The sequence below is a fragment of the Citrus sinensis genome, chromosome 4, assembly GCF_022201045.2.
Source record: "Citrus sinensis cultivar Valencia sweet orange chromosome 4, DVS_A1.0, whole genome shotgun sequence".
Lineage (NCBI taxonomy): Eukaryota > Viridiplantae > Streptophyta > Magnoliopsida > Sapindales > Rutaceae > Citrus > Citrus sinensis.
The window spans coordinates 13,744,208-13,770,639 of NC_068559.1; the positions used below are offsets into that span (position 1 = coordinate 13,744,208).

Here is a 26,432-nt window from a genome sequence, read left to right on the forward strand (position 1 = left end):
GCTAACTAATATTAATAATATATCATTATAAATCTGCTTAATATTTTAACTTATAATAAAAAGTAACGAAACATAAATTAATGCAAACTCGCGAAAACCATTGGACTTAATGTAGCAAATGCCGCATTCATTTTGAAAATAAAGAGCCATTTTAAAGCAGGCACATAATAAGCCAAACATGAGACTGCATTATTTTATTCTATCCAGGCTCAAGTTCTATAGTGTGTCAATTGTCAAGGACACCCTAGAAGCCTAGCAATTGTTAAGTTATTAACCAACGAATGTTCTAAAAAAAAAATAAATATAATAACTTTAATGGTGAGTTTGACATACCGTATTATTTGCATTATATTTTATTAACTATGTTGTATTATGGTGCATTACATTAGGGTATATTGCATTAAGTTACAACACAATACCATATTTGGATTAGCACTATTTTATCTTAAAATTAAAATTAAGTTAATTTCATTTAAACTTATTAATATTTTAATGTTATATTATGAATTTTTTAAATTACTTATTAAATAATTATATATATATATATATTAATTTTTATATTATAAAAATAATTTAATAATATACTGTCATCAAATAACAATACTATTACCTAATGTTATAATATAATATAATTTATTTTTATATACTATTTATAATAATATAAATGATAATGTAATATAAATTATATTATATTATTATAAAATATAATACATTATAAATTATGTTATATTATAATACAATATAATATTAATTTTTAAATTTAATTGTGAACTAATTTGTATTTATCAATTTTGAATATAATTTTTAATTTAAATTTATTTTTAGATTTATTATTTTAGTAAATAATAAATAATTAAATAATTAAAATAATTTTTACCTATGTAAAGTAAAAGAAGTAAAATGAATATATGTAATAAAAGTAAAATAATGTATTATCATATATTTATTAAATATTTAGGTTTATTAATGTAATATGTTTTATATAATTATTTGATTAAATTTTATTTAAATATAAATATAAATTAATATTCAATAAATATAACTTTATTACATATTATTAGATAATAAAAGTAAAATGATTAAAATATAAAATATAAATAATATTTTAATGCAATACAGTCTAAGCCCTACCTCTCACAGAATTATTTTAAGCACCTTTCAAGACGTTATCCACCTTTTTAATGCAGTGTAATACAACTAAAAATTGCAGCTGAACATGCGTTAGTATAAGAATAATGTTTTAACAAAATATAATGCAGTTTAATACAAGCTACCAAACACATCCCAAATGCCTATTACATAATTGGTTATAGTTTCAAATCATTAAAAAAAAAAAAAAAACACGGGATCTTACCTGTTTTAATCCAATCCGTGTTTGGCTATGTTAGGATAAAACTAAGAGTGGAGATATTAGCTCTTCAAAATCCTTATAAAACCCCTCTATTAAATATACCCATTAAAATTATACAAATATATATATATATATTTTTTATAAGAAAATTATACAAATATTACAATACTTCTAAGGTAGTGTTTACTTTCTGGAGTGAGAGTGTGGAGTGTGGATTCCTTCCACTCCAGTGTTTACTTACCTTAAGAAAGGAGGGAGTGGGAGTGGGAGTGGGAATCCGTGAGTCCCACTCAAATTTGGAGTGGGGAGTGGGATTCCCACTCCCATGGGGGGAGGTGGGAGTGGGAATCCACTCCCCCCTCTTCCCATTTTATCCTTATAAAAATAAATAAATAATATTTAATAAAATAAATAATATCATATTTAATAAAATAAATAATATCATATTTATTAAAAATAATAATTATATCATATTTATTTTATTAAATTTAATAAAATAAAAATAAATAAATATTATATTTAAATTAATAATATTAAACATTAATTTTAATAAATATTAATTATTTATTTAATTAATAATAATAAATATTTTATTCTAAAAAATATTAATTTTGTACTATATTATCAATAATAATATTTCATTTGTGTTGCTATTCTTAATAATTTTTATTCACATAATTTAAATTAACATTAATAAAAAATTATGATTTACATAATTAAGAATATTAGTAATTATTGTTAATTTATAAATATAATAAAATATTTATTTTATTTTTCAAATATATTTTTTATTAATTTTTTAATTACAAATTATAATTCTGTACATAAGGATAAAATTATAATTTAAAACAATTTACTCCCAATCCAAGACAAAGTAAACAAATAATTAGGATTTTGATTGACAATCCATACTTTCATTTAGTCTAAGTAAACACCCTACTCCCACTCCCACTCCACACTCCTAATCCAAGGATTCTCACTCCTCAGAATTCCCACTCCAATCCAAAAAGTAAACGCAGTATAAATGCACTCTTTTTTAATGCCAAACCTTCATTTTTATTTCTTATCAGGGATTCTTTTATGATACCATAATTTTTTTATAACATCAATATTGTTTTAATTGTGTACCATTATATTTAATAAATGGTATATAATATTTTTATTTAAAAGAAAAATAAATAATATAAAATTCATTTTAACCGGTTTGTTAACTATTTAAGGGGGTGAACTTCTGTAAAACAATTGTGACCACCCTTAGAGTTAGAAATAATTTCCCTTGAATATCATATTTTATTTAAAAATCATTTTCAATCCTCCTTTAAATTTGTAATGTCATAATCTTTTTTGAATAAAAGTTTCAAAATCTAGTATTATTACCTATAAGATATAATACCGAGTAGGTTATCTGACACAGGTCAAATTAATAAGTAGCATTTGTAAAATTTATTATGATATAACACCAGTAAATGACATAACAAAGTACTTATATTTAAGTGAATATCATAATTACATCAATAAACTCATGAATGAGATTGCTTGTTACCTAAAAAATACTTGATCGTATGCATGTTTTAATAAATTTTAATATCGCATATCAAAATACTCGTTATTTTATATAATTGATAAATAAGTATATATTATTTTTAATACCCATTTAGGATATCTATTCCATGAATTTATTGTTTATCTTACGATTAATATTCTTACATGATAGGAAATTTAAGTTTTACAAGCCTATATATTTTAATTTTATTTTTGAATATCACTTCGTTAATTTCATAAAAGTTAAATCTACCATATGTTCCTAATTAGTGTGAATCATGAAAGATTATTTTATTGATATCTTTTGATTATAATTACAAAATTTTATGTTACTAAGAATCATTACTTTTATTATGGTAATTAATACTGACAATAAATGAAATATTACTCTAATAATATTTACATGTAAATAAAAATATTTTTATAGTTTTATTTACATGGTAAGAAATTATCCAGACCTTATAAAATTTAAGTTTCACAAGACTGTTTTCATTTATTTTTTAATATCACTTTGTTAATTTCATAAAAGTTAAATATAAGATATATTCCTAATTAGTTTTTGTTTATGAATCATTAAAGATTATTTTATTGTTATCCTTTGATTGTAAAATCGTAAAATTTTTATGTTACTAAGAATCATTACTCTTATTACAATAATTAATGGTGACAATAAATAAAATATTATGTCCAATAATATTTAATAGATAAAATGAGAAAAAAATCATTGTATGCTTTTGTACTTCCATTATAAAAACATGCTTTGGGATATTTTAACATAAAATTTTGACACAAAATTTCACCCATCAATCTCTCACAGTCCAATGGTCAATATTGAAAGTTAAACCAACATTTCATAATATTATATCCTCCACCATTGAATTGTATGAAATTGATAGTTTAATTTTGTGTTAAAAACCTAAATCAAAATATTTCTCATTATGTAGTTATATATACATACATTTTTTTCAATAATAATTATCGAATAAAATATTTATCATTTCTTGTAACTCATATAGTATCATTAAAAAAATATAAAAAATATTTTTTAACAATGCCTTCTATTTTCATTATTGTTTAAATATTAATGGTTTTGTTGTTAAATTCATAAAATATAAATTATTATAAGACTTTATGTGGTATCTTTATAAAAAGTATTATTGAAATAACATCACTTGTTAATCACATTTATTTTAATGCTATTATTTATATTTTTAATACTAAATGTAAAATTAAAAAAATATAAAATTGTAAGTGATATAATTAATGCATAATAATTTTAATTCCAAAATTATTTTTATTTTTTTTCTTTTTTTGGTGACTTAAAATATTTATCAATTGATTAGATAAAAAATTATTTAAAGTATGAAGAAATATCACAACTTGCAAATTACTTGTAACATAATTATCTATCCATTAAAATAAAATTAAGGGTGAAGATTCTAATATTAAATCCAATGATCCCATTATTGAATGAGGGATATTTATCCAACATAATATACAATCTCTTTTATCGATTAATTAAAAATAAAAAAAATCTACATTTACTTACAACCTGAATAATACCTATTATTATTTAAATAATTAACTTTTTATGGACTATATCAAATGAGTTGCATATATTAAAAGATTAAAATCCAAGAGTTCATAACAATTCCATTTTCAAATCTGTAAAAACGCATACAACATTGTAGAGAAATTCTTCTTATTAAACATACGAATGTGTCTCTTTTTTTAAAAATTCAGGAGTAACTACAAATAATTCTCACATATTTGAATAGTATTCTCCAAATAGTAATGGAATTTAACTAATTAATTCTCTTAATTTTAAATCCTCTCTTTTTTTATCATTAATAAACTTTTCATTGTACTATAAAATATCTTTCTTTTTAAAAATCAAAACTTATCGTTCCTTAAAGAATCTTGAAGCTAATTCATTAGAGTTCTTAATAAAACTTGGTAGTGTCGTTAAGGTGCACCAAATTTAAAACCTTACCACTAATATAAATAATTAGTACAGAGTGAGTAAGGATCGATCCCACAGAGACTATGCTAGTTATATTTATTATTAACTCCAAAGCAAGATTTAAAATAAAATAATAGTAATAATAATAATAATATAAATTAATCTAACTAAAGAAAATGCCAATTAAAAATAAAAAGGGGGGTTTATGAATTTTTAACTAAATAGTAAGAAATAAAGAAATTAAAATTACGAACAAGAAAAAAAACTCTAATTAAAGGAGAAAGAAATAATAATGACGAAAACTTTGGTTAAAGGATCATTCGCCACCACCAAACATGCACATAATATATCAATTCTATTATCAATTTATATTGAAATTATCAACCGTAGACAACAATAAGCTCTGTTAGTCTCAATTTTTCCTTAGTGTGTTGTTAGACAAAACAAGCTCTTCACCTAATCTCTAACCATTAAATAATTTAAAACAAGCTCTTTAAATTTAAGATAATGGAAGCATTAAACAAAGAAAGATATTAGGTTGATCTAGGCAATAAACACACAAGCTCGGATTATTTAACCTAGGTTATGTTCTTCAATTGAAATCACTAATTCCAACTTGCTACTAATGATTAAAATATCAAAACAATTACGGATCAAGAATTTTAATCTAGCAATAATATTTATTCAAGTCCTATTTAATTGGCCACTTAAATAAAACAAGAATAAACCATGAACATTAATTATAGAAGAACATAAACAATCTCAATTAAATAAATTGAATGATAGAATTTAAATTTAATTGCATATCATGTTTAGGGTTTTGAATTCACCCTTAACCAAATAAAAATCTAGCCTAACATAATTGAATTGACAAAACCAATCATGGAGATTAATTCAAACGGCTGCCTTTTTTCTTTAATTGAATTCCTTCTGGCGTCTTCCTTGTTTTTTTTCCTTCTTGCGGCTGCAATCTCAAATTCTCTTGCTCCAATTGCGTCTGCCCTCCTCTGTTTCCATCCAGGGGCTGTTGGCTTTTTCTTTTTTCTTTTCCTTGCCTCTGCCCTCTTTTATATTGTGCCTTAAATCCTCACATGAAAAGGATTAAAGACAAAAGTCAAGCCCCCACTTTTCTTTGGATTCACGTGCAAGGCAATTTTCCCTTTTTGTTTCACTTTGCTTTCCATAATTCAATGCAATGCACGTGACTTATTTAATTAATAAGCCAATAAAAATTTGGCCAAAGCCCATCACAAGAAGTGTTTGCCTTATTAATTAAATTATTTCCAATGCTAATTCTTCTCATCTTCACGTATGAACTTCAATTAGGCATTGGCTGCTTTGATTTTCTTCCATTTTAACTCCCATTACTTTCTTTAAATTTCTAATTAGTTTCTTCTTTAAGCTCTCCTTACTTGAATATTCTGATTTAATTCCTCTTTATTCCCAAAATGCACATAAAATAACAAAATATAAAAATTAACATAATAAAATATAATTTAATAAATTAAAAATTAACTAAAATAACTAGAATATTTAAGACCAAAACAAAAAAAAGATAGAGAAATTAATAGCAAAATATATGGAAAATATGCACTTATCAAAACTAAATGTGATATTCTAGTTTTTAACTTCGTTTACAATGTGATGGTTTTAATTAAAGAACTCTTGTAAGGATTTTGTTAATAATATCCCTCTTGCACTGTCCATTTCTCTCTCTAACCTACTGTTCTGTATTTTTATTCTTTCTAAATTTCACTTTAACTTCTACTTTATACTAAGGTGGTGTTTGTTTTTTTGTCTGAAATCTGAATAAATATAAATTAGTCTAAATTCTAAATAGAGCTGAATGTCTTAATCTGAATAATATGTTTGTTTTTGTCTAAATTTCTAAAAATAAATATTATTTTTTTTAACTTAAAAAATCTAAAAACTAATATTTTTACATTTATGCCCTTACAAATTATAAATGTTAAACAAATAATAAACATCCCAAAGAATATAAATAAGATAATAAATTATCATAACATAAATTATATTCAATTGAATACAACTCTTTAATATTCTATGTTATATATGTTAATCAATGTTATTATAGTTTATGATGTTTTTATATAAAAAATTATGAAGATAAATAATGCTAATTTGAAGAAAATAAAAAGATAAAAATAATAATAGTCTACCTCTATATATTATCACTAGTTATATAAAGATGGGTGATAATGCTAGTTATTAATTTTATTTAGGTAAGGAAGGAAGTTAATTAATTAGATCGAGATATTTTGGAGAATATCTTTTAATGATATCATTCAGACTTTTTAAATTAAGCAAAAGTCTAAACAAATTAGCTTAATAAAATAATGACTTAATAACTGAAAATGTTTATTAAGTTGAAAAAACAAACAAACTTAATGATTTAACTGATTAAAATTAAGTCAATTAAATCATTAAGTTAAAAAAAAAAATGGCCATCCAAAAATTTTGGCTCTTTCGATTTTGGAGTGGCTCTTTAAAACTGAAATTTTGTTTGTTCTACAGCTTCAATGGATACTTTTCTTTAAAAAAAAAAGATGATTGTATCAAAAAAAAAAACGATGATAAAGGCAGAATGTTCCTTCATGTGTGTAATTGAATAATAAGGGTATTATTGTATATTTATAGTTATTTATAGTTATAAATGAGGGGTTTTATTATGATGGATCTCTCTCTTTAAACTCACTATTTAGTACCCAAATAAGGGCTAAACTTATTTAGCCACCTTTTAAAGGAAGGTAATTTCAAGTTTGGATCAACCTAATCGAATTTTAAATGACTCAAGAGTTACTAAATATTTTATTGAAACAAAATTTTAACTTTTGATTGGATCTGAATTCAAAATATTTGAAATCAAAAAGCTAGTAATAGTTGATTGAGCAAAATAGTAATTTTTAGGGAAGTGTCTTCCTACTACTATTATATACCCCAATTACTTAATTTCACTCCTTATTAACAATTAGTAAACTAGTGGGTCTTAACCTAGTTCCTCACAAGTGTGAGGGAAGTGGTTTGAATCCGCACATAAATATTGTGAGAATTTAATTTAAATTTCCTTCTCATCTCCTAAGTGAAGGTTGAAGTCCCTCGAATATTAAAGAGGATTAAAATTTAGATTGTGCTATATAAAAATTGATATAAACTAATTCCAGTTATTATGTGATTATAAATATCCGTTATAATATCATATAATATGTTATATCTTGAGCAATAATCTCATGAATAATAAAAAAAAAACACACAGTGAGGTTATGAGTTTAAGTCCCTTAGGAGACTCTTACAAGTAGTGCACCAGAGATGAGAGGGAAGGTTGATTTGACTCGAATCCTGGACTGAATCTTTCATCCTACACCATTTAATGAAGTAACATGAGACGTTTTGATTTGCAAAAGTTAGGACTCATATTCCTTCAATATTTGCGAGAATAGAGATCTGAACTGTGCTAGAATAAAATTAGACCTAGGTGATGTTAATAGATGTCTCATGTAAACATGAATAGACTTCTAATTGAGTAATACATATCAGTTCTTAAAGAAAAAGAAAAAAAAACAATTTTTTGTTCGTGGTCTTGTCGCAGCCAAATAGTTAGTATCTCTTCCCGAGTAATGGAAGCTTTATTTTCCTCTCAAAAAAAAAATTAATGATAATACAACAATCTTTGAATGTTGAATGTTGTAGTAGTAGTAGTACTAGTAGTAATAACAATAATAATAATAACAATAATAATAATTATGATTATTAATCCAAATTGTATGAACTCCAGTTAAAAAAATCGCCATTAACAATTTGTAAAGCTGGAAACTCAGCTCATTAAAATAGCACTAGCACATTTCAAATTACAGAGTCAATCTTCTAACTGGGAGATGATACTGACGAAAACTTGATAGCCTTGGCACATATCAGAAAGAAGACAGTACTCGTTGTCAGCATGGTACGTCGCCATTAAACCTGCATTTATAAGTACAAAATTGAAAAAAAAAAAAGGAAAAAAGGAATAAGATATTCATGATTGAATTTGTCATAAATATTTTATCTTCCAAGAAGCAGTCACTTGAACCCCCTAAGTCAGCAAGTCTGTTGATTAATATTCTATGCATATATATGGTTAATAAGATTTCAGTTGCCCAAAATCTTGGATACTACAATCAAGGAGACCCTAAACTATATTGCCGCCGCCACCGCCCATTTAATCTTCTGAACAGCCTGCAGAGTCTGGAGGGAGTTAATTGTATCCACAAGTCCAAAATAGAAAAGGATTTTCAGTTGCTATTCAACATTATACGAAGGAACAGAATTAAATGATTGCTAGGAAGAAATACTTACCAAAGCAAACTGATTCCAATTACTTTTGTTTACTTTTGACTAGTTCATTTCTTGTTAATTATCCAGAAAGCACTAAATTTGTTCAGAAATAATAATGTAGCTGCCATGCTAACTGTAAATAAGCAATTTCATTTTGTGCAAGTAACTCGTTGTAATCATATATGGCCATCCAGAATCCTTTTGAGTGCTCCAAACGATTAGTTTCTCACTATATCATTGATACTCCCTGACTAACAATACAAGTCACCTCATTTGTTGTCAAGCTCTAAATTCTGATAACATGTCTTAAGTTTCGAAGGATAAAATTAGAGCGAAGCAAGATGAAAGAACATGACTATCCAGAATAGCGTAGCCACTATGACTCCAATTCTATTAGCTGAGGTGAAAATCATATTACCATAACAAAACTATGATCAACCAGGTTTTCTGAATTAAGGTCTTATAAACAGAATGAAAACTTGTAAATTGTAGTGGTGGCATACCATAGCCTGCAGTTTGCACATCAAAACCTTCATCCTGCCACCAAATACAAGAAGTAAAAGTTAAGAGATATCAGCTAAACAAATGCAGATCTAGGAACGTCAGACATAGAAAATAACATATATCTCACTTGAAGCTCTCGAATGAGAGGCAACGTCCCTGTGATTGAGTAAGGATTTACATGCCCAACTACCTCTTCAGTTGCCTTACACAAGACATGAAAGCCACGAGAATCAAGATTACAAGCAACTCCATTAGTCGCCTCATCAAAAGTCAATGTAAGGCTGCCCAAAGAAGACCATAAAACTGCTTCAAGTATCATAGCAGAAGACAAACAATGGAGATATATAACTAAGCATAACTAGTATACCAAAAGTGTAACTTCTATAACATGGTCATCTGAAGTCTGGATATAACCGCAGCTAAACTCTTATTTAATACAGAAAACAGGTTAGAGATAAATTTATATATGCTCAAATAGAATATACATTTCAATCTCCCAAATTTTATTTTATGTCTTTGCCACCTTAAAGGAAATATCCTAAAATCATCCCTGCCTAAGGTGAGGTAATGAAGAGAGAGGACATGCCTTCCCCTGATGTTTTCATCAGGTAGAACATATTTTGAAACTGGACCTCGTGTATCCAGCTTCTCTATGTTCTCGTTTATGTCATCCACATATTCTTGTAGTTTCTTCATCACATCAGTCACACTGCAACAGAGCATCAAAACATTGAATGTGAGAAACAACCAACTGGTTAATTGTGTACAAACAAAATTTTTTAGGTTTTTCAGAAGTAAATAACTTGAAAAACAAAATACAAAAATGCAAGAACAGGAGGGTACTGACTCACTTGTAGAACGGAGTTAACCTGCACGAAGAGAGAAGAATAGAAAAGATTCAAAGTGAGACATAATTTACATCATTTTGTTTTGGACTATAAGAAATCTGACAGAAAAATTATGACCTGACATCCCCTGAAACTGTACATTCACCAGGAATCTGATTGATCCCACCTCCAGGATCTGAGACAAAGAAGCTTATTCAGAAATAAAAGCATAGCTTCTTTTTCAAAATAATTTAGAACATTAGATCAAAACTTACAACTCCATTGGGTTGGTTTCATTGTTGATGGTGTTTCAAATCCATAGACCTGCTCCTTTGGATGAGGTGGAAAGTCTTTGTAAAACCGTGTCTGGATTACTTTAAGTGCTTCCATGGCTAGCTCCAAAGGATTTATTGCCTGGTGATATTCAATGACAACATAAGGTTAGCATATAAACTTCAGCTTGTGTCATTTCAGATTTTATATTGTGATACAAATTTTCTTAGACATTTTCTTAGCATATAATATCTCCTCCTATGAATTAACTTTATTTATATATTACACAACTATAACACATGTTAACACTATGCCTCGTATTAATGTGACTGAACCAGCTAAACAGTATCATGTTCTGTATGATGCTTATGAAGTGTTACACCTTTATCTTGAAACATAACAGTCCATAAGAATCTAGCAAACGATGAGAGCACAAGCCAAGAACTGTCCTCAAACTTGAGCAAAAAACTCTAAATTAATACTTCTAAAAAAATATAAACCAAACCCCACAACATACCTGATGCAATTGGGGTCCTCAATTCTTCACAAATTGAACCAACTAGTACGTATTAATATGTTTCAAGATAAATTCTTCCCAAATGTCTTTGCAGTCAATTTTATGTACACAACCCCCCAGACTGAGAAGGAAAGTGCTTCCCAACTACTGTAATAGTTATTTGTTTTTGTCATGCCTATTCGTCATAAGCAACATCCCACAGTTCATGAACACTTATTCAGGCATTTGGGAAGAAAATGAAATACACTTGAGAAATGTTAGTAGCACTTGTAGTGCTTATTAAGGAAAGTTGCATTGCATTTCATAAAGCACATTGAGTGCTTTCTAGTGTAGAACAGAGCAGCACTTGAAAATATAAAAATTAAAATATGTAAATGCTTTCTAAAATACTTCTAAAAAAATATAAATTGTAATTTCTGTAAATTAATAATTTATAATTCTTATATTTTCTATTTTCTTTACGTTCTATTTTAGAAATTGAAAGTTTTACCAGGACAGTCAACTACTGTCAGAAGCCATTGACCAAAGTTGACTAGCATTTACCACCATTGACCGCATTGACCAGTGTTCACAACATATAATGATGGTCAACGCTGTCAATGGTGCTGTTGGGATTTGCACTTACAATTTTTTGTACTAACTAAAATATATGATTATGGAAAATTTAGCAAAAAATAAAAGAATTACAAAGAAAACCACCATACATTGTATTAAAAGCAAATTAAAAAGCTTTTCACAATTGATTGCCAAAACACTTGTGCTTTATTTAAAACCACTAATAACATAAGCACTACAGGGTGAAGCGCTCTATGAAAATAACTCACAAGCTGATGCTTACAACAAAAACCAAAACCACCAAGCAAGTCTAATGAAATGATTTATAATTTTGTGGAACAAATTATTGAACTTCCTCTAATAGAAACCTGTGAGAAGAAAATCTGAAAAGAGGATTTAAGATTATACCTTATGAGGTAAACCACTGTGAAAAAGCTTTCCAGTCACATGAAGTTTCCAAGGTATCATACCACCAGTACCAATGCAAGGTTGTTTATCTGCTGTGTCAATCCAGTAACTGGGGACAGAAAATTACATGAAACAATCAAGCTTTGGTTTCTTATCCTAACAAGAAAACAACAAATTTATCAAACTCCAAAACCGATCAAAGATATACATCATGTATATTACTTTTTCTACTATATCAAAAAGGCCAACTACTTACAGAGGACCTCCCTTCAGCTTATTAAGTAGCCCATCTTTCACAAGTGCATCCACGCCAACCCCTGTTATGGCAGAGTTCTCTTCACTAGCTATGAAGACCGCAATCACAGTTGACTTCAATTTGAGTTTTGTCTCCCCCAACTTCCTCATTAGTTCAGTCACAAGGGCAACATGTCCCAAACAATCAGTTGTGCCACGGCCACGAAGTTTTTCCCCGTCAATGCTCAATGAAAAAGGATCAAATTCCTGCAAATGCAATACCATACAACACATTACAATCATGATCATACTTCATCCCATTATATATCATGATTATGTGACAACATTACAGTTCCCATAATGAAGTTCAAACTATCCAAAAGAAATTAATATGTTTAAATTGAGAACAATTTAAAAATATAAATGAAGACAAGAAAAGCATAGTGATCCACCCCATTGCACTGACATATAACTAACTAACACTAACTCAGAAAAAATCCACTGAATATTACACAAAGTCAAAAACTCTAGATTGCAACCACACAAACTTACCAATTGCCAGTTATTGAAACCAATTCAATAACTGAGAAAAAATGTAAAGACAAAACCAAATGAACTCAGAGAAAAAATCATTGCCAGAAATAAAAAAATGCCTACGAGAACTTACATAGAGTTTAAGCAACTTAAGCAGGTGATTAATTTAATTCAATCCAATTTTCTTCTTCAGCAACAAAAGTGAATATTTAAGCAGGTGTTTCCATTATAAAGATGTGCAAATACAACTCTGCTTCCACAATCAACAGACCTTAAAAGAATAGTCACTATCATACTGACATCACTGGGAATGACAAGTACGATTGACGTTGTGGCCCAACACAAACTTAGCATTTCAAAGTTTTAAAATCTGTCATCACCAAGTATTGTGCATTAAGTCTAATAATCGGCAACTGCTACAGAAACTACAAATTAACAAAATTGAGGCAGTCATCCCTAATCTCCACCATTCTCTTTCTGTGTACACTCTTTTTAGTAGTAGTATGAATGGGAAATCCCACTGATAAAACATCAAACCTGAAAGGACCCATAGTTGCATTAATCACAAATTCACTCAAGGGTACAAAGACGCACCTAGGAGTCAAAAGTTACACACTTCCCATCACATTTCTCACAAAGCCTTCCAATGAAAATAGCCGGCAGCCATGATTTCAACAAGAAGCTTCTAGTATCTATAGGTGCACATGACCTGCACCTGGAACTAATTGCTAAGATGTTAACGTGTACTGCTTTGATGAAGTTAATGTAAAAGTGCTTGGAATCAGCACAGCAGGAAGAGAATTCAATTCAAAATAGTACAACAAAAGGTAAATCCTAATCCCATGTTCCTAACTAAATTCATGTCTGGCAACATACTGTGAGTAACTTCAGACGACATATTATTTTAATTTCAACTTTAAGTTAATCCAGATCAAACCCACAAAAGATAAATGCTAGAGGAATTCATTTATGAGACATATAGATAAGAGTAAAACCATCATAGTGCCAAAATCTGAACTTATAAACCCAATTCAATTCAAACAAAAGCATCAAGAAAGACAAGCAAACCCATTCATTAGGATTAGCGGTGACAACATCCATATGCATGCCAACAAATGACAAGATCTTTCCAGGCTCAGTTCCAGGATACTCCACAATAATATTTCCTCTGCCCGTAAAGTATGTGACATGATTAATAACCAAAGGTCCTCCTCCAGTTTTGGTGCTCAAGGGAAGGAGAGCATCCAATACATGCTTGACCACCCTATCCTCCTGAGGGATCAACTCAGGTGGGTTATTTTGCACATATCTGGACTCTCCAATTAGCTTTGAAAGAAGATTAACATAGGCGTCCTTGTTAAGAGTGCCCAGAGTTTCCTTCACCACTGAAGAAGCCATTGCCGAACACGAGAAGCGAGGAAGCCTTGCGAATGTCGTGTCGCGTTTTGAGGGGTTTTCGTTTTGGTTTGGTATGGATAAGTAGTTACTTCTAATGTCCAGCTGCCTTGCAACAGTTAGAAGGTACTCCAACTTTGTCCTTTTCTGATTCAACCAATGGATTTAATGACTAAATTGTTCAACGGCTGAGATGTGTTTAATTCCTTATTTAACTCTGCAGTTGTTATTGCTTATTAAAAAACCATAAAAGTTTATAAACATTTACTTATGTAAATTCATATTATTTAATTTTTTTAATTTTGATTCATTGATCTAGTTTGACCACAAAAATGACTAGCGGTGCAGGAACAATAATATAATCTCACAACAAATTTTTAAACACATAAAAAGTCCGCAAGTGTGAAAGATATATTTTCGTGATATAATATGCATTTAATACGTAATAAATAAATTGAATATGTATTTAAACTATGACTTATTAATATTTTAATTCTTTAGAAAATTGAATATGTATTTGTACATACAATATAGTAATTTACCTATTAAATACCAACATTATCTTTTAAATTTAAGGGATTCATTTTAGTTTTTAAAATTTGTAAATGCAGCTTCTAGCAACATATTCATTAATTGAAACAGACCAATTGTTATTTTTAATCAACAAAAGCTGTAAGCCACTAATTCAAGGAAGCAAGCTGTATTTCAAAGACTAACATCTTTTACGATCCAATTCCAGTAGCGACAGACACTGGCCGTCGGCAATGCTCACTTCGTGGAAGCTTTGGACCACCGCACGATGTCATCTCGTGCATTAGATGAAAACAGATCAGTGATTGCTTCTTCTCCAACGATGAAAATGAAATTGGGTTTTGTTGTGTAAGGCAGTAAGCTCTCCAACGATTTGTGTAAGCTGTGTCTTTGAAGTGAAGTACATTTTCTGAAAAAATTCATTTTCATTTGTCTGTTGGGTAACGATAGTCACTGGGTAATAGGGAGTTCATGTCTTTAGTTCTTAGACATCCAAGCAAGTTTCGTTTGAATTTTGTTTTTGTTTAAATTTTAAATGCATTTTTATGTATTTGCCCTTTATGATAACGTTATACGTATTTTTGTATTAACGTCAGGGGAGGTCCCTGTAATTACATGCATATTTTCTATCCAACTGTAAATACACTAAACCTCAGGGAGGTCCCTGAAAATAACCCTAAAAAATAATTATTTTACCCTTAAATAGATTAAGGCCGTGTTCGGTTGACAGCAAACCACACGGGAGAGGAGAGCATTTGGATTCCTTCTATGATTTCCACTATTTGGTTGGCAACATTGGATGGGAAGTCAAATTCTGATGGAAATCCAGTTTCTGTAAGCTAGAGGAATTCGGTCTTCTCTCGCAAGAGTGAGGAAATCTAAATTCCACACAACCAAAAGACTTAAATTCTCAATTTTACCCTTGATTATATTTTTTTATTCCCAATTCTACTCTTTCACAAATAACCCTAATTTGCAAATTATTCTATGATTTCACAACTCTCATAACTCAAAATCAAATCAAATCATCTCAGAAACAAAAATTAAAATCTCTTTGAACTTCCGATAGTGAGCCTCATCTGTTAGCCGGTGAGCTATGACAGCGGGTCTGTTTGCCAGAGCTATCTTAGCAAGTATCAACGCTTTAGCTTCATGGTTTCTCACCCTAGGTACGATTTTTCATCTCTTTTCATATGTTTTAGTGTTGTCACTTTTATCGTTTTGATGGTATTGTTAATTTGTTATTGTTAGTTGTTGTAATTATTCTTGTGTGGCTATTGTGGTTATTTAATGAGTTTAGCTCATGAGATGATGGAGAATGAGTTTGAAGAGGGCTATTTTAGATTTTGTTGCTTTAATTTGAACAAATTTTGAAATTTCAGATGTTGCATTTTGTTTGATTAAGTTATTATGAGGCTTTGATTAAGATTTTGTTACTTTATATTGTGAATGGATGAATTTATAGATATATGCCTACCAAGTGTTTGATGAACTGTCTAAGAAAAAAAATGTTAATTTTGCCCCAGAAATTATGATTGCATCTAGAAGCATATTTCCAATCCGTAGTTGACTTTACATTAAGAAAAAATTATCCTAATTATTCGGCTAAGGTATTTTTGTGGGTGGATTTTTAGCAAATATAGCTTCCACCTTCATGTGTAAACCACAAAAAAAAAAATATATATCTTATTGGATTGTACTTTATTAATGCGATAACAAGGCACAAGATGAAGTGTGACTAGTGATTTTTTGAAGGAAATGGATGGCTAGTAAAATTTACAATTATTCTTAGGAGCTAGTCCTTTCGATTTTGGACTTGCTGCAAATTAATAGAAATAAACATCATGTAATGGTTGAGAAATTGCAATTATTCCTTTGTTTGTGTTCAAAAAATTTTATATAGAGCTTTCCAAGTTAATTTCAATTTTCATTAGATAGTTTGCTGCTTTGTAACCTGTTACTTTGCTGTTGTTGTTATTTAATTAATTAATTGCTACAAGAAACATTTTGTGAGATGTTTTTATTTTGTATATGCTGAAGTTAATGAAGAAGGTTCAGTAAATTGTTTGAAGTTTCAAAATAACATGAATTTAATGTTCTGATAAATTATCTTCTCCACAATACTTATTATTAATGTGTTTTTCTAATCTATCTGCTGTTGTTTGGTTTTACTGTTTGATGTTGTTATACTTGCTGGTTACTGCTGTTTTTGCTATTATTCTTGCTAGTTTTTACTTTTTTTGCTGTTTTTACTGTTATACCTGTTGGTTACTACTTTTTTGTTGTTTTCATTGTTTTACTTGTTGTTTTTATTATTATACCTGTTGATTACTACTCTTCTTTGCTGTTTTTGCTATTCTACTTGTTGTTTTTTATCGTTATACTTGCTTATTACTACTTTTTTTATTCTTTTTACTATTTTACTTGCTATTTTTACTGTTATACTTGCTTATTGTTTTGGTGTTTTACTTGCTATTTTTACCGTTAAACTTGTTGGTTACTACTTTTGTTATTGTTTTACTTGCTGTCTTTACCATTATACTTGCCAGTTATAACTTTTTTTTCTATTTTTTTACTGTTTTAGCTGCTGTTTTACTTGCTATTTTTGGTATTTCAGCCATCGTTTCACTTGTCATTTGCTGTTTTTACTGTTTGCTGCTGTTATGCTTGCTATTTTTCTTGCTGGTTACTATTGTTTTTACTATTTTACTCGTTGTTCTTGCTTTTTTACAGCTGTTGTACTTAATTGAATGCAATTAAGCTTGCTTAATTGAGTGAAGAGTTGAAGAAGATTAGTGGTCTTACAACGGTAGAACAACTTAAAGCCACCACCCAAATTGCTTGTGATAGTGTAGCGCTTAATGTTTTCTATAGTCTTTGTGATGAGGATCGAGAAACATGGGTTAAATTTTTCCTTAATAGGGAAATTTAACTCATGCTTGGATTAAGCTAAAAAATGCAATCTGTTTTGCTACATGATTTCTTATTAATCGTAAAATGGCCAAAATACTCTTGAAATACATAAAATACTCAGATTATAACAAACACACAAAATCAAAGTTTAAAAGGCTTAAATACATAAAAATAGAAATGTTAGTGAGACTTGGAGCGCAAAATAACAATTTTATCCTTTACAAATATGCAGCACTCAACACCTTGCCAATAAGATCTCTTTGCTTTAGTCTAACTATAAATGTAATTAACAATTCAAATTAATTCCTTATATTAGTTCAATCTTGAGATTTAAGCCTTAAGATTTATAAATCAATTTCAAATTAATAGAATAATCAACCATTCAAATGAACCTCCAATTAATTTAAGATTTAATAATTAAAACCTAACACTAACCTGTTGCTTGATGATGAGGCGATGAAGGCAGCACAGTTGTGGTGAAGTTGTGCTTGTGGTGTCGCATGATGCAGACAAGGGGGATCAGTGGCTATGGATTGTGGTGTTGCACAACAATGTTAAGGCGTAACAATGATGGACTTGGTGTGGTTTTGAGCAATTATGATAAGCTAGGTAATGGCGTCGTGATGGAGGAAGGGAAGATTAAGTATTTTTTTTGGTGGTTGGATCTTGCATTTGATGAAAAGAAATAAAAGATTTAATTTAATTTTAACTTTTATATTTTGATCATGCGTAAACTCGAGCCCCTCACAAGTTTGTTAATGTGTGATTTGTAGCATTACAACCGTAATATTATAGTTTCATTTTTTCACCAACCATATTATCGTATTAGTCCAATGCTATACAGTGTAAAAGTGGACATTGGGTCATTTTTGGAAAAATTTCAGTTCAGTGTCCATTGTTAAAGAACTAAAAAAAAAGTACTGAATCGAAGTCAATGTATTTAATTTATCGATTCAGTTTTCAATTCTGAACCTTATCCCTTTCAGATTTCATTATGCTTTTCATAATTTTGCTATAGCAAGTCAGGAACAATAAAAATCAAATATCAAAGCAAATTTTTACAACACCAAAGCTTAACAGCAAGTCAATATAAACCAAAAAGGAAACGCAAAGAAAGGTGGACGAGGAAATCATGAAGCAACAATGAACGAAGAGCACAATTGCAAACATGATGGCAGAGGCAGGGGCTGGTGTGGTGTTCGCTGATGATATATTATAGTTAGTGGGTTAAACTTTTGAGATTGAGATTTGTTAGGCTTTAGAGTTTGTAATAGAAAAGTGAATATGAGGATTTGATTTTGGGAACTAGGGGTTTATATAAGAGAAGTGATTTGTGAGGATTTTGATTTTGGGGGCTATGGTTGGTGATTTCATTTGTAAGGGTGTAAAGGATTTGACTTGGGGCTACAATTTGTGTGTAGAGAAAATGAAAAATGAAAAGTTTTCATTATTGTTATGGTGTGTGCATGTTTATGGTAGTAACATGTTGTCACATGTTAAAAAATGTCATATGACATTTCTAAAAAAAGTTGATTTATCCGGATTTTCAGTTTAGTTTTAGGATTTAAAATTTAGAACAAAAAATGAAACCAAAACATTCAGTTATAATTTGAATTGAACCTTCCAATTTTTTTTTAATAGTAAGAAAAAGTACTAAATTAGAACCAAGAAAACTAAGCTGACCAATGATTTTTTTCAGTTCTGCTTTAGTTTTCCTTAGCCTCAATGTAGGGTCCCAATGCTGAGTAATGATGTGTCAAACTCACTCTAAATACATAAAATTTATGCATGAGATTGGAGAATGGCCATTAGAGGATCCCAATAGTAGCAAAAAGCAATTTTTCTAATAGTGTAACTTTTTGGATGAAGATTTGTGAGGCTAAGGATATGATGGTGCTAATAATATGCAAGTAGCATGGAGTTGATTTTAATGGTGCATTTACTAAACGAAATTGAAATGGGTAGGAATCAAAATGAGGAATGAGAATCAGAATAAATTGTTTATTTTAACTGTAGGAATCAGAATCGAAATGAGTTGTATTGTCATTGATGTGTTTAATTTGTCTTGGAATTGGAATAATAATGAGTTAGATTGATATAGATTGCTAAAAGGTCCTTAATTAACTACTGTCCTAATAATTATTATTAACATTAAAATGAATTAATTAATTATCACTAATAATAATAATAATAATAATAATAATAATAATAATAATAATAATAATAATCATCATCATCATCATCAAAATGAACATAATCATCATAAACAATATCATCATTGGCATCATCATCATCGTTGCAGAGTCATGATCATTGCAACATCATCATCATCAGATCAGAACGTGATAACTACTGCTGTGGTGGTTCAACTTCTACGACGCGACGACTATTGCCTGTGACTACTGTTGCCCACGACTCGACGATTGTCGACTACCTGCTACTCCTTAGGCAAAGACTAGCGACGACGAGGGAGCTGTTGGCAATGATGAGTTTTAATTTTTTTCTATTTATAATTTTTTAATTTATATGAGGACATTTTCAGAATATCATAAATTTTATGGGGGCAAAACCATCATTCATGGAAACGAGAAACTAATTTCCAACCCCCTTGGGTATCAATCTCTCATTTCCCATTCCCAAATTGGAGTGGGCCCCATTATTCTGATTCTAATTACCGCTCTTATTTTGTAAAGTAAATATTGTTAATGATTTCAATTCTGAATTCCAATTCCCCAATTTAGGAAGTAAACACACGATAACTATTATTTCATGCAAATTGTCAATACGCATATTATGTTCACTATTTTGCTTATAAATTACATCTTACATTAGTTAAAGTATCTTATGTTGCCAATAATTTTTTATTCCTCTCCCAATCGTGATTCAGATTTTAAATTTATTTCAAAGGCTGAAATTATTAATTTGATAGCTTCTAGAAAGCTTTAGAACTTTTTTTTAAAATAAACATTCATACATTAAAAAGAAAAATCTACATACACTGTTTGGATTCTTGCATAATAATATTACAAATTTTGTCAGGAGTATCTTCCATCCAAACTTACTTATTTGGACCTTAATGGCAAATTTTGCCAAAAGATGAGACCGCCTTGTTGCACTCATGGGGAGCATACTCAACTGGAGAACAATGCCATCCAGTAACACAATAATTTCATTGATAACCCACTCTATCTTACATCTGCTAGTTATATTTCTATTAGTAAGCTTCATAACATTCAGAGCATCTAATTTAAGAACTATTAACACTAACAATGTGTCAATGGTAAGTTCAATTCTCTTCTTGCTTCCAAAAATTTAACATCATTAGGAAACTTGATTCTATGAGCATATTCTGCCCTTACTTCACCTCTGGCAGTCCTGACCAGCACTCAAACTCCAACAAATCCTTGAAACTAGTGGCAACATCAACATTCATTTTGTACACAAATTGAGATGGAGTTTCCATTTGATACATGCTTGATTCCTTAAAAGATGATCTTGCTTTTACTGAACGGTAAGTGCTCTGAATGAGATAAAAAAACATCTGCTTTATTACCATTTCTTGAGGACTAAAAGGGGATCTATAGTGATAAAGGTTGTTTTTGGTAAACCAGATGGACTAGCAGAGGACCACTTACCTCTCAAACTCTTCCTTCGTACAATTGATGCTATAAAATTGAAAAGGCCATAAAAGTTTAAGAAAGTTATATTGCTAAAACTAAAGGGGGCTTGAGAGAACTTAAATTAGCATACTTACAAAAAACCAAGGTGTTGACGTAGATTTCCGGTCAACCAGAAAATTAATTTAGGTGGGGGCAATATAATAAAAAAACACAAAGAACTAACGTAGTTTGGCCTTCGGCCTATGTCCACGAGCAGAGAAAATAAATCTTTTATAAGATCGTCAATACAATTTAGCTATCCCTCTCTTCGCTACTTTTTCAGTGCATGTCCCTATACTAAGAGAGACCTTTGCTTTTATAGCCTTCTCAAGATAAAATCATTTTCTCACTTAAATTCATCCTAGTTCTTCTCTATCCTTTAGGATTTAAATTATAAAATATTCTTTATCTTCTATTGGTCTTATCTGAGTCAAATTTTATCTAATTTACTTCTGGACCAAGCAATTTTCTTCCATTGTAGACTTTTATTTAGTTGGGTTTGATTCAACAATAGCCCTTTTATTTAGACTCGGCCTTTCTATGTGATCCCTGATCTAAAATTAGGTCAGTGGTCCCCATGGGCTTATGATTCATAACTCATTTTGCTATCCCAAGAGTATGGTTCCTGCTCTCTAGGAAGCATGGTTCTTGCTCCTTGGGAGCATAGCCCCTGCTCTCCACACTTGGGGAGCATGACTACTGCTCCCATTCTCAGGAGTGTGGTTGCTGCTCCCTACTCTTGGGGAGCATGTTTTCTGCTCCTTAAGGAGCTTGGCTCTTGCTCGCCACTTCTAGGGAGCATGGTTCCTACTCCCTAGGGGGCATGGCTCTTGCTCTCATTCTTGGGAGCATGGCTACTGCTCCCCACTCTTGGGGAGCATGGTTTCTGCTCCCTAGGGAGCATGATTTTTCAACTTCTCTACATGCCTTTGTTAATTTGTTTTTTTAATTTTCTACAACAACTGCTTCCCAACTCTTAACTCTTCATTCACTCTATATAAACCACCCTTTACACCATTCTTCGATGTCGTGGAGCATCCATCTTTTTGGCATTCACTTTCTTTGGTGAGTGCTTTTTTTTTTTTTGAAATTTCAATGTCTTCAAATTTTGAGAATAGTTATAACTTCTATTACCACGACTACTTTGAAGATGATGATGATTATTATCCTATATCAACCAACCAACTACCCTCTATTGCAAATTTACCAACTACCCTTTATAAATTTTACTCCCGCATTATTTAACCCTAATAACCAAACCAACTTCCAATCCAGCATTGGTTGGTCCACCGATGAGGTAGGGAATAAGATATCTGAAAAATCTATCTCATCTCTTACACTCAAATATGAGATCCCAAATTCAGTTGAACTAAGAAAAGCTTAAACTGGTGAGCTCTCCAGTCAGCCTCCTTCTAGGGCCGTCGTTTTTTACCATGATTTTTTTTATATGACGTTAGGTTACCATCACACCCCTTCTTGAGGTATATGCTAATCTACCTTAATTGTGCCCCGGCACAACTTTGCCCCAATGTTTTGTGTATTATGATTGGTATGTATGTCTTATGAAAATTGACGGGCTTTCTTGATCCACATTTAACTAATTTCAGTGAGTTTACCAATTAATGAGCCTTTCATATGATAAAGACTCCTCTCTCAAAGGTTAGTATTATGTCCGTACTTGGGCTAAGTCTCCTCCTCTAATTGTCCAAGGTAAATCACATTATGGTCCTTGGAAAAATTCTTGACTTTTTGCCCTGGGGATTAGGAGCTAGGGTATTCTTTTAACGTGTACCCTGGGTATGGAGTTCAAACTCACTTTTCTACTCCAAGTAGCTTTATAGGAAATCTCTAAAGAAAGTGTTTTTCTTTATTAATGTGCTTATTCCTTTTTTTTAAACAGTGACATGGAGCTGCACCCCCATTGATTTTGCTAAGAAAGATCAAATCGACGAAGTTTTTAAAGATCATAGAAACTTGTAGTCCTAGAAGTACCTTTCTCAAACAGGCTCTCTAACTGCTTTTGGCTTGATCCTTTCTGCCTCTACCAATATTCCACCACCAATGACCTTCTGCTTAAGAATAATGATTTTTATGCTACAGAAAGGTCGAAACATTTTTCTTTTCTTTTCTTTATCCTCCTTTCTAGTTATGGATCTTGGAGACAACATTACTCGAAAAAAAGAAGAAAATAGAAAAATGCTTGTGTTCAAAGATAATTAGGAAACTTAAGGATAAGCCAATGTTTTAAGTCATAACCTTAGATACCATAGTTTGGTTTTCTCAATGCCATTAATAGATGACACTTCAGCTTCACCATTAACTACATCCTTATCTAAGATGAACACCTCATTTTTTCTGCTACCTTTCTTAACAACCTGTGAGTCCTTGACAATTTTCAATTCTCTTAATTCAATCTTAACACTACACCTCATTCGATCAAGCATTCCTAAAGAAATCAAATTTCTTTTCAACTCAAGCACATACCGGACTTGTTTCAGCTCTCTAATGTTCCATCGTGTAGCTTAAGATTAACATTGCCAATTCCCATGATTTTACATACAACATTATATCCCATCATCACTCTATCACCATTATAATCATGATATTCAGTAAAGTAACCTTATATGGGCTCATGTGAAAGGTACATTTTGAGTCAAGAACCCATTTACTTTTGACTTTATTGGTTGTTGCAATGCATACTCCAGCAGACTCATAGTCTTCATCTTCAGTAATAGTTGCACTTTCATTCTGACCTTTCTGTGGAATCAAATTAGTTATATTCAGTTATACAAGCTGAGGTAAAAAGCTGAGTCAGCAAGGGTGAGTCCCCATGTGGTTTAATTAGTTGTTATAACTAGCTGTACTAACTGATAACTATATATAGAAGCCTCAGAAAGAGAGCTAGTCAGCGTGAGGTTAACGAGATCATTAGTGTGAGTTTGTTGTGAGAGAAGAAGCTCTCTGTGTGTGAGTGTAATCAAGTTCTTGCTCTTTGTGAGATTCCATTGTAACCTTCTTTGTTCATCTTTTAAGAAAAGCTCTAGCTCTGTTGTTCCTGATCGTGGATGTAGGTACCTTGGTACCGAACCACGTTACTTTTGTCTTGAGTCTTTAAGGTTCTTTATCTTGTTCTGTAATGTTTGGTGGTGGTCTCTGGTTCTCCTGGTTTCTTGCTTTGGTTGTATTTAGTTATTGAATCAGTAGGGTTGCAAGGTTGATCTGAAGGTCCAACAAACTGGTATCAGAGCTCGGTCCATCTATCTTGCTCTGAGAAATTCTCAAAAATAGGATCTACAAGATTCGATCTTGAAAAGTTTAATGGAGAAAATGACTTCTATTTGTGGAGTCTTAAAATGAGGGCAATCCTCATTCAACAAGGGCTGGATACTGCACTCGAAGAAGATGAATATTCAAAAGCCCAGAAAGGGAAGGAAGAAGGATCGTCTAGTTCTGGTGCAGATAAAAGAGTAATAAATAACAAAGCTCACAACACTATCATCTTACACCTATCAGATGAAGTGCTGAGAGAGGTGGCTAAAGAAAAGATTACTTCTAGTTTGTAGGCTAAGCTGGAAGAATTATTCTTGAAGAAGTCACTAGCCAAGAGACTGTACATGAAAAGAAAGTTGTACACGTTTTCAATGAAGGATGGAACAACTTTGAAGGACCATTTGGATGAGTTCAACAAATTGATTCTGGATCTTGAAAATGTAAATATAGATCTTGAGGATGAAGACAGAGCCTTAATCCTATTAAGCTCACTTCCAGATTCCTATGAGCATTTTGTTAATACATTACTTTATGGGAGACAGACACTCACATTAAAGGATGTAAAGAATGCCCTGGAATCGAAAGACTTAAAGAGAAGAACAAATGGAAATGATCTAAACCTTACTGAAAGCTTAATTGCCAGAGCTAAACCTGATAAGAAATTCAACAAAGATAAGAAGAACAACAACCAGAAAGACTAAGGAGACAAGAAGAAAAAGAAAAGAAAGTGTTATTTTTACCACAAAGAAGGACATTACATCAAAGACTGTTTTGAGAAGAAGAGGCTGCTGTAGCATCAGAAGATGAAAGAATATCATATGATGCAGATGTCCTCATTGCTACTGAAAAGCAACCTTCAGGTGAGTGGATACTCGACTCAGGCTGCTCTTTCCATATGTGTCCAAATATATATTTCTTTAAGACCTTTGAACAAGTTGATGGTAGGAAGGTCTTGCTTGGTAATAATCTTGCATGTAAAGTAGCTGGTATTGGAACCATTAACATTAGGATGTTTAATGGGATTGAAAGAGATCTAAAACAGGTCAAATATGTCCCAGAATTAAAAAGGAATCTAATATCCTTAGGAGTAATGGATCAGGCAGGCTGTAGTATAAAAGCAGCAAATGGTAACCTTCAGATTAAAGAAAATGGTCTGGTCATAATTAAGGGCATAAGGAGAAATGGTTTGTATGTACTTACTGGCTCAATAGCTAAACCAATAATCACAGCTAGTGTAAGCAGTGATATAACCAAACTATGGCACATGAGGTTAGCACACATGAGTGAGAAGGGACTGAAAGAACTGAGCAAGCAAGGGCTGCTGGGAAATGATCAGATCACCTCTTTACAGTTTTGTGAAAAATGTGTGTTTGGTAAAGCAACAAGGCATAGGTTTAACCCTAAAAAAAAAGGAAACTGAACATACCTTAGACTATGTTCATTCAGACCTTTGGGGTCCATCACAAGTCCCTTCTCATGGTGGAGCCAGATACTTCATAACCTTCATAGATGACTACTCCAGAAGAGTGTGGGTCTATGTGCTGAAACATAAGAATGAAGCCTTTGAAAGATTTAAAGAGTGGACTGCACTCATGGAAAATCAAACAGAAAAAAGGCTTAAGAG

General features: G+C 30.7%; 1 protein-coding gene and 1 long non-coding RNA gene across 2 annotated transcripts; one reads left to right on the plus strand and one right to left on the minus strand.

Annotated features, from left to right (window-relative positions):
- Window positions 1–8,597: 8,597 nt before the first annotated feature.
- Window positions 8,598–14,513, minus strand: LOC102630616 (acetylornithine deacetylase). The gene is made up of 10 exons (XM_006491686.4): window positions 14,109–14,513; window positions 12,529–12,773; window positions 12,273–12,381; window positions 10,795–10,933; window positions 10,658–10,715; window positions 10,544–10,561; window positions 10,279–10,401; window positions 9,820–9,973; window positions 9,692–9,725; window positions 8,598–8,834 (listed from the first exon to the last, which is right to left on the minus strand). The coding sequence occupies exons 1-10, from the start codon at window positions 14,436–14,438 to the stop codon at window positions 8,731–8,733; spliced, it is 1,314 nt and encodes a 437-aa protein (XP_006491749.1). The 5' UTR covers window positions 14,439–14,513; the 3' UTR covers window positions 8,598–8,730.
- Window positions 14,514–15,693: 1,180 nt separating this feature from the next.
- On the plus strand, window positions 15,694–18,691 carry LOC102630919 (uncharacterized). The gene is made up of 2 exons (XR_372139.3): window positions 15,694–16,135; window positions 17,700–18,691. It is a non-coding gene; the product is annotated as an uncharacterized LOC102630919 (long non-coding RNA).
- Window positions 18,692–26,432: the final 7,741 nt, after the last annotated feature.

What these genes read in the sequence shown, in the direction of transcription:
- LOC102630616 (XM_006491686.4), bottom strand. Translation starts at nt 14,438, where the DNA reads ATGGCTTCTTCAGTGGTGAAGGAAACTCTGGGCACTCTTAACAAGGAC. An exon ending in AAGCTGAAGGGAGGTCCTCT is followed by an intron (nt 12,382 to 12,528) that starts GTAAGTAGTTGG and finishes TTCTGTCCCCAG; the next exon opens with TTACTGGATTGACACAGCAG. An exon ending in GAAACCAACCCAATGGAGTT is followed by an intron (nt 10,716 to 10,794) that starts GTAAGTTTTGAT and finishes TCTTTGTCTCAG; the next exon opens with ATCCTGGAGGTGGGATCAAT.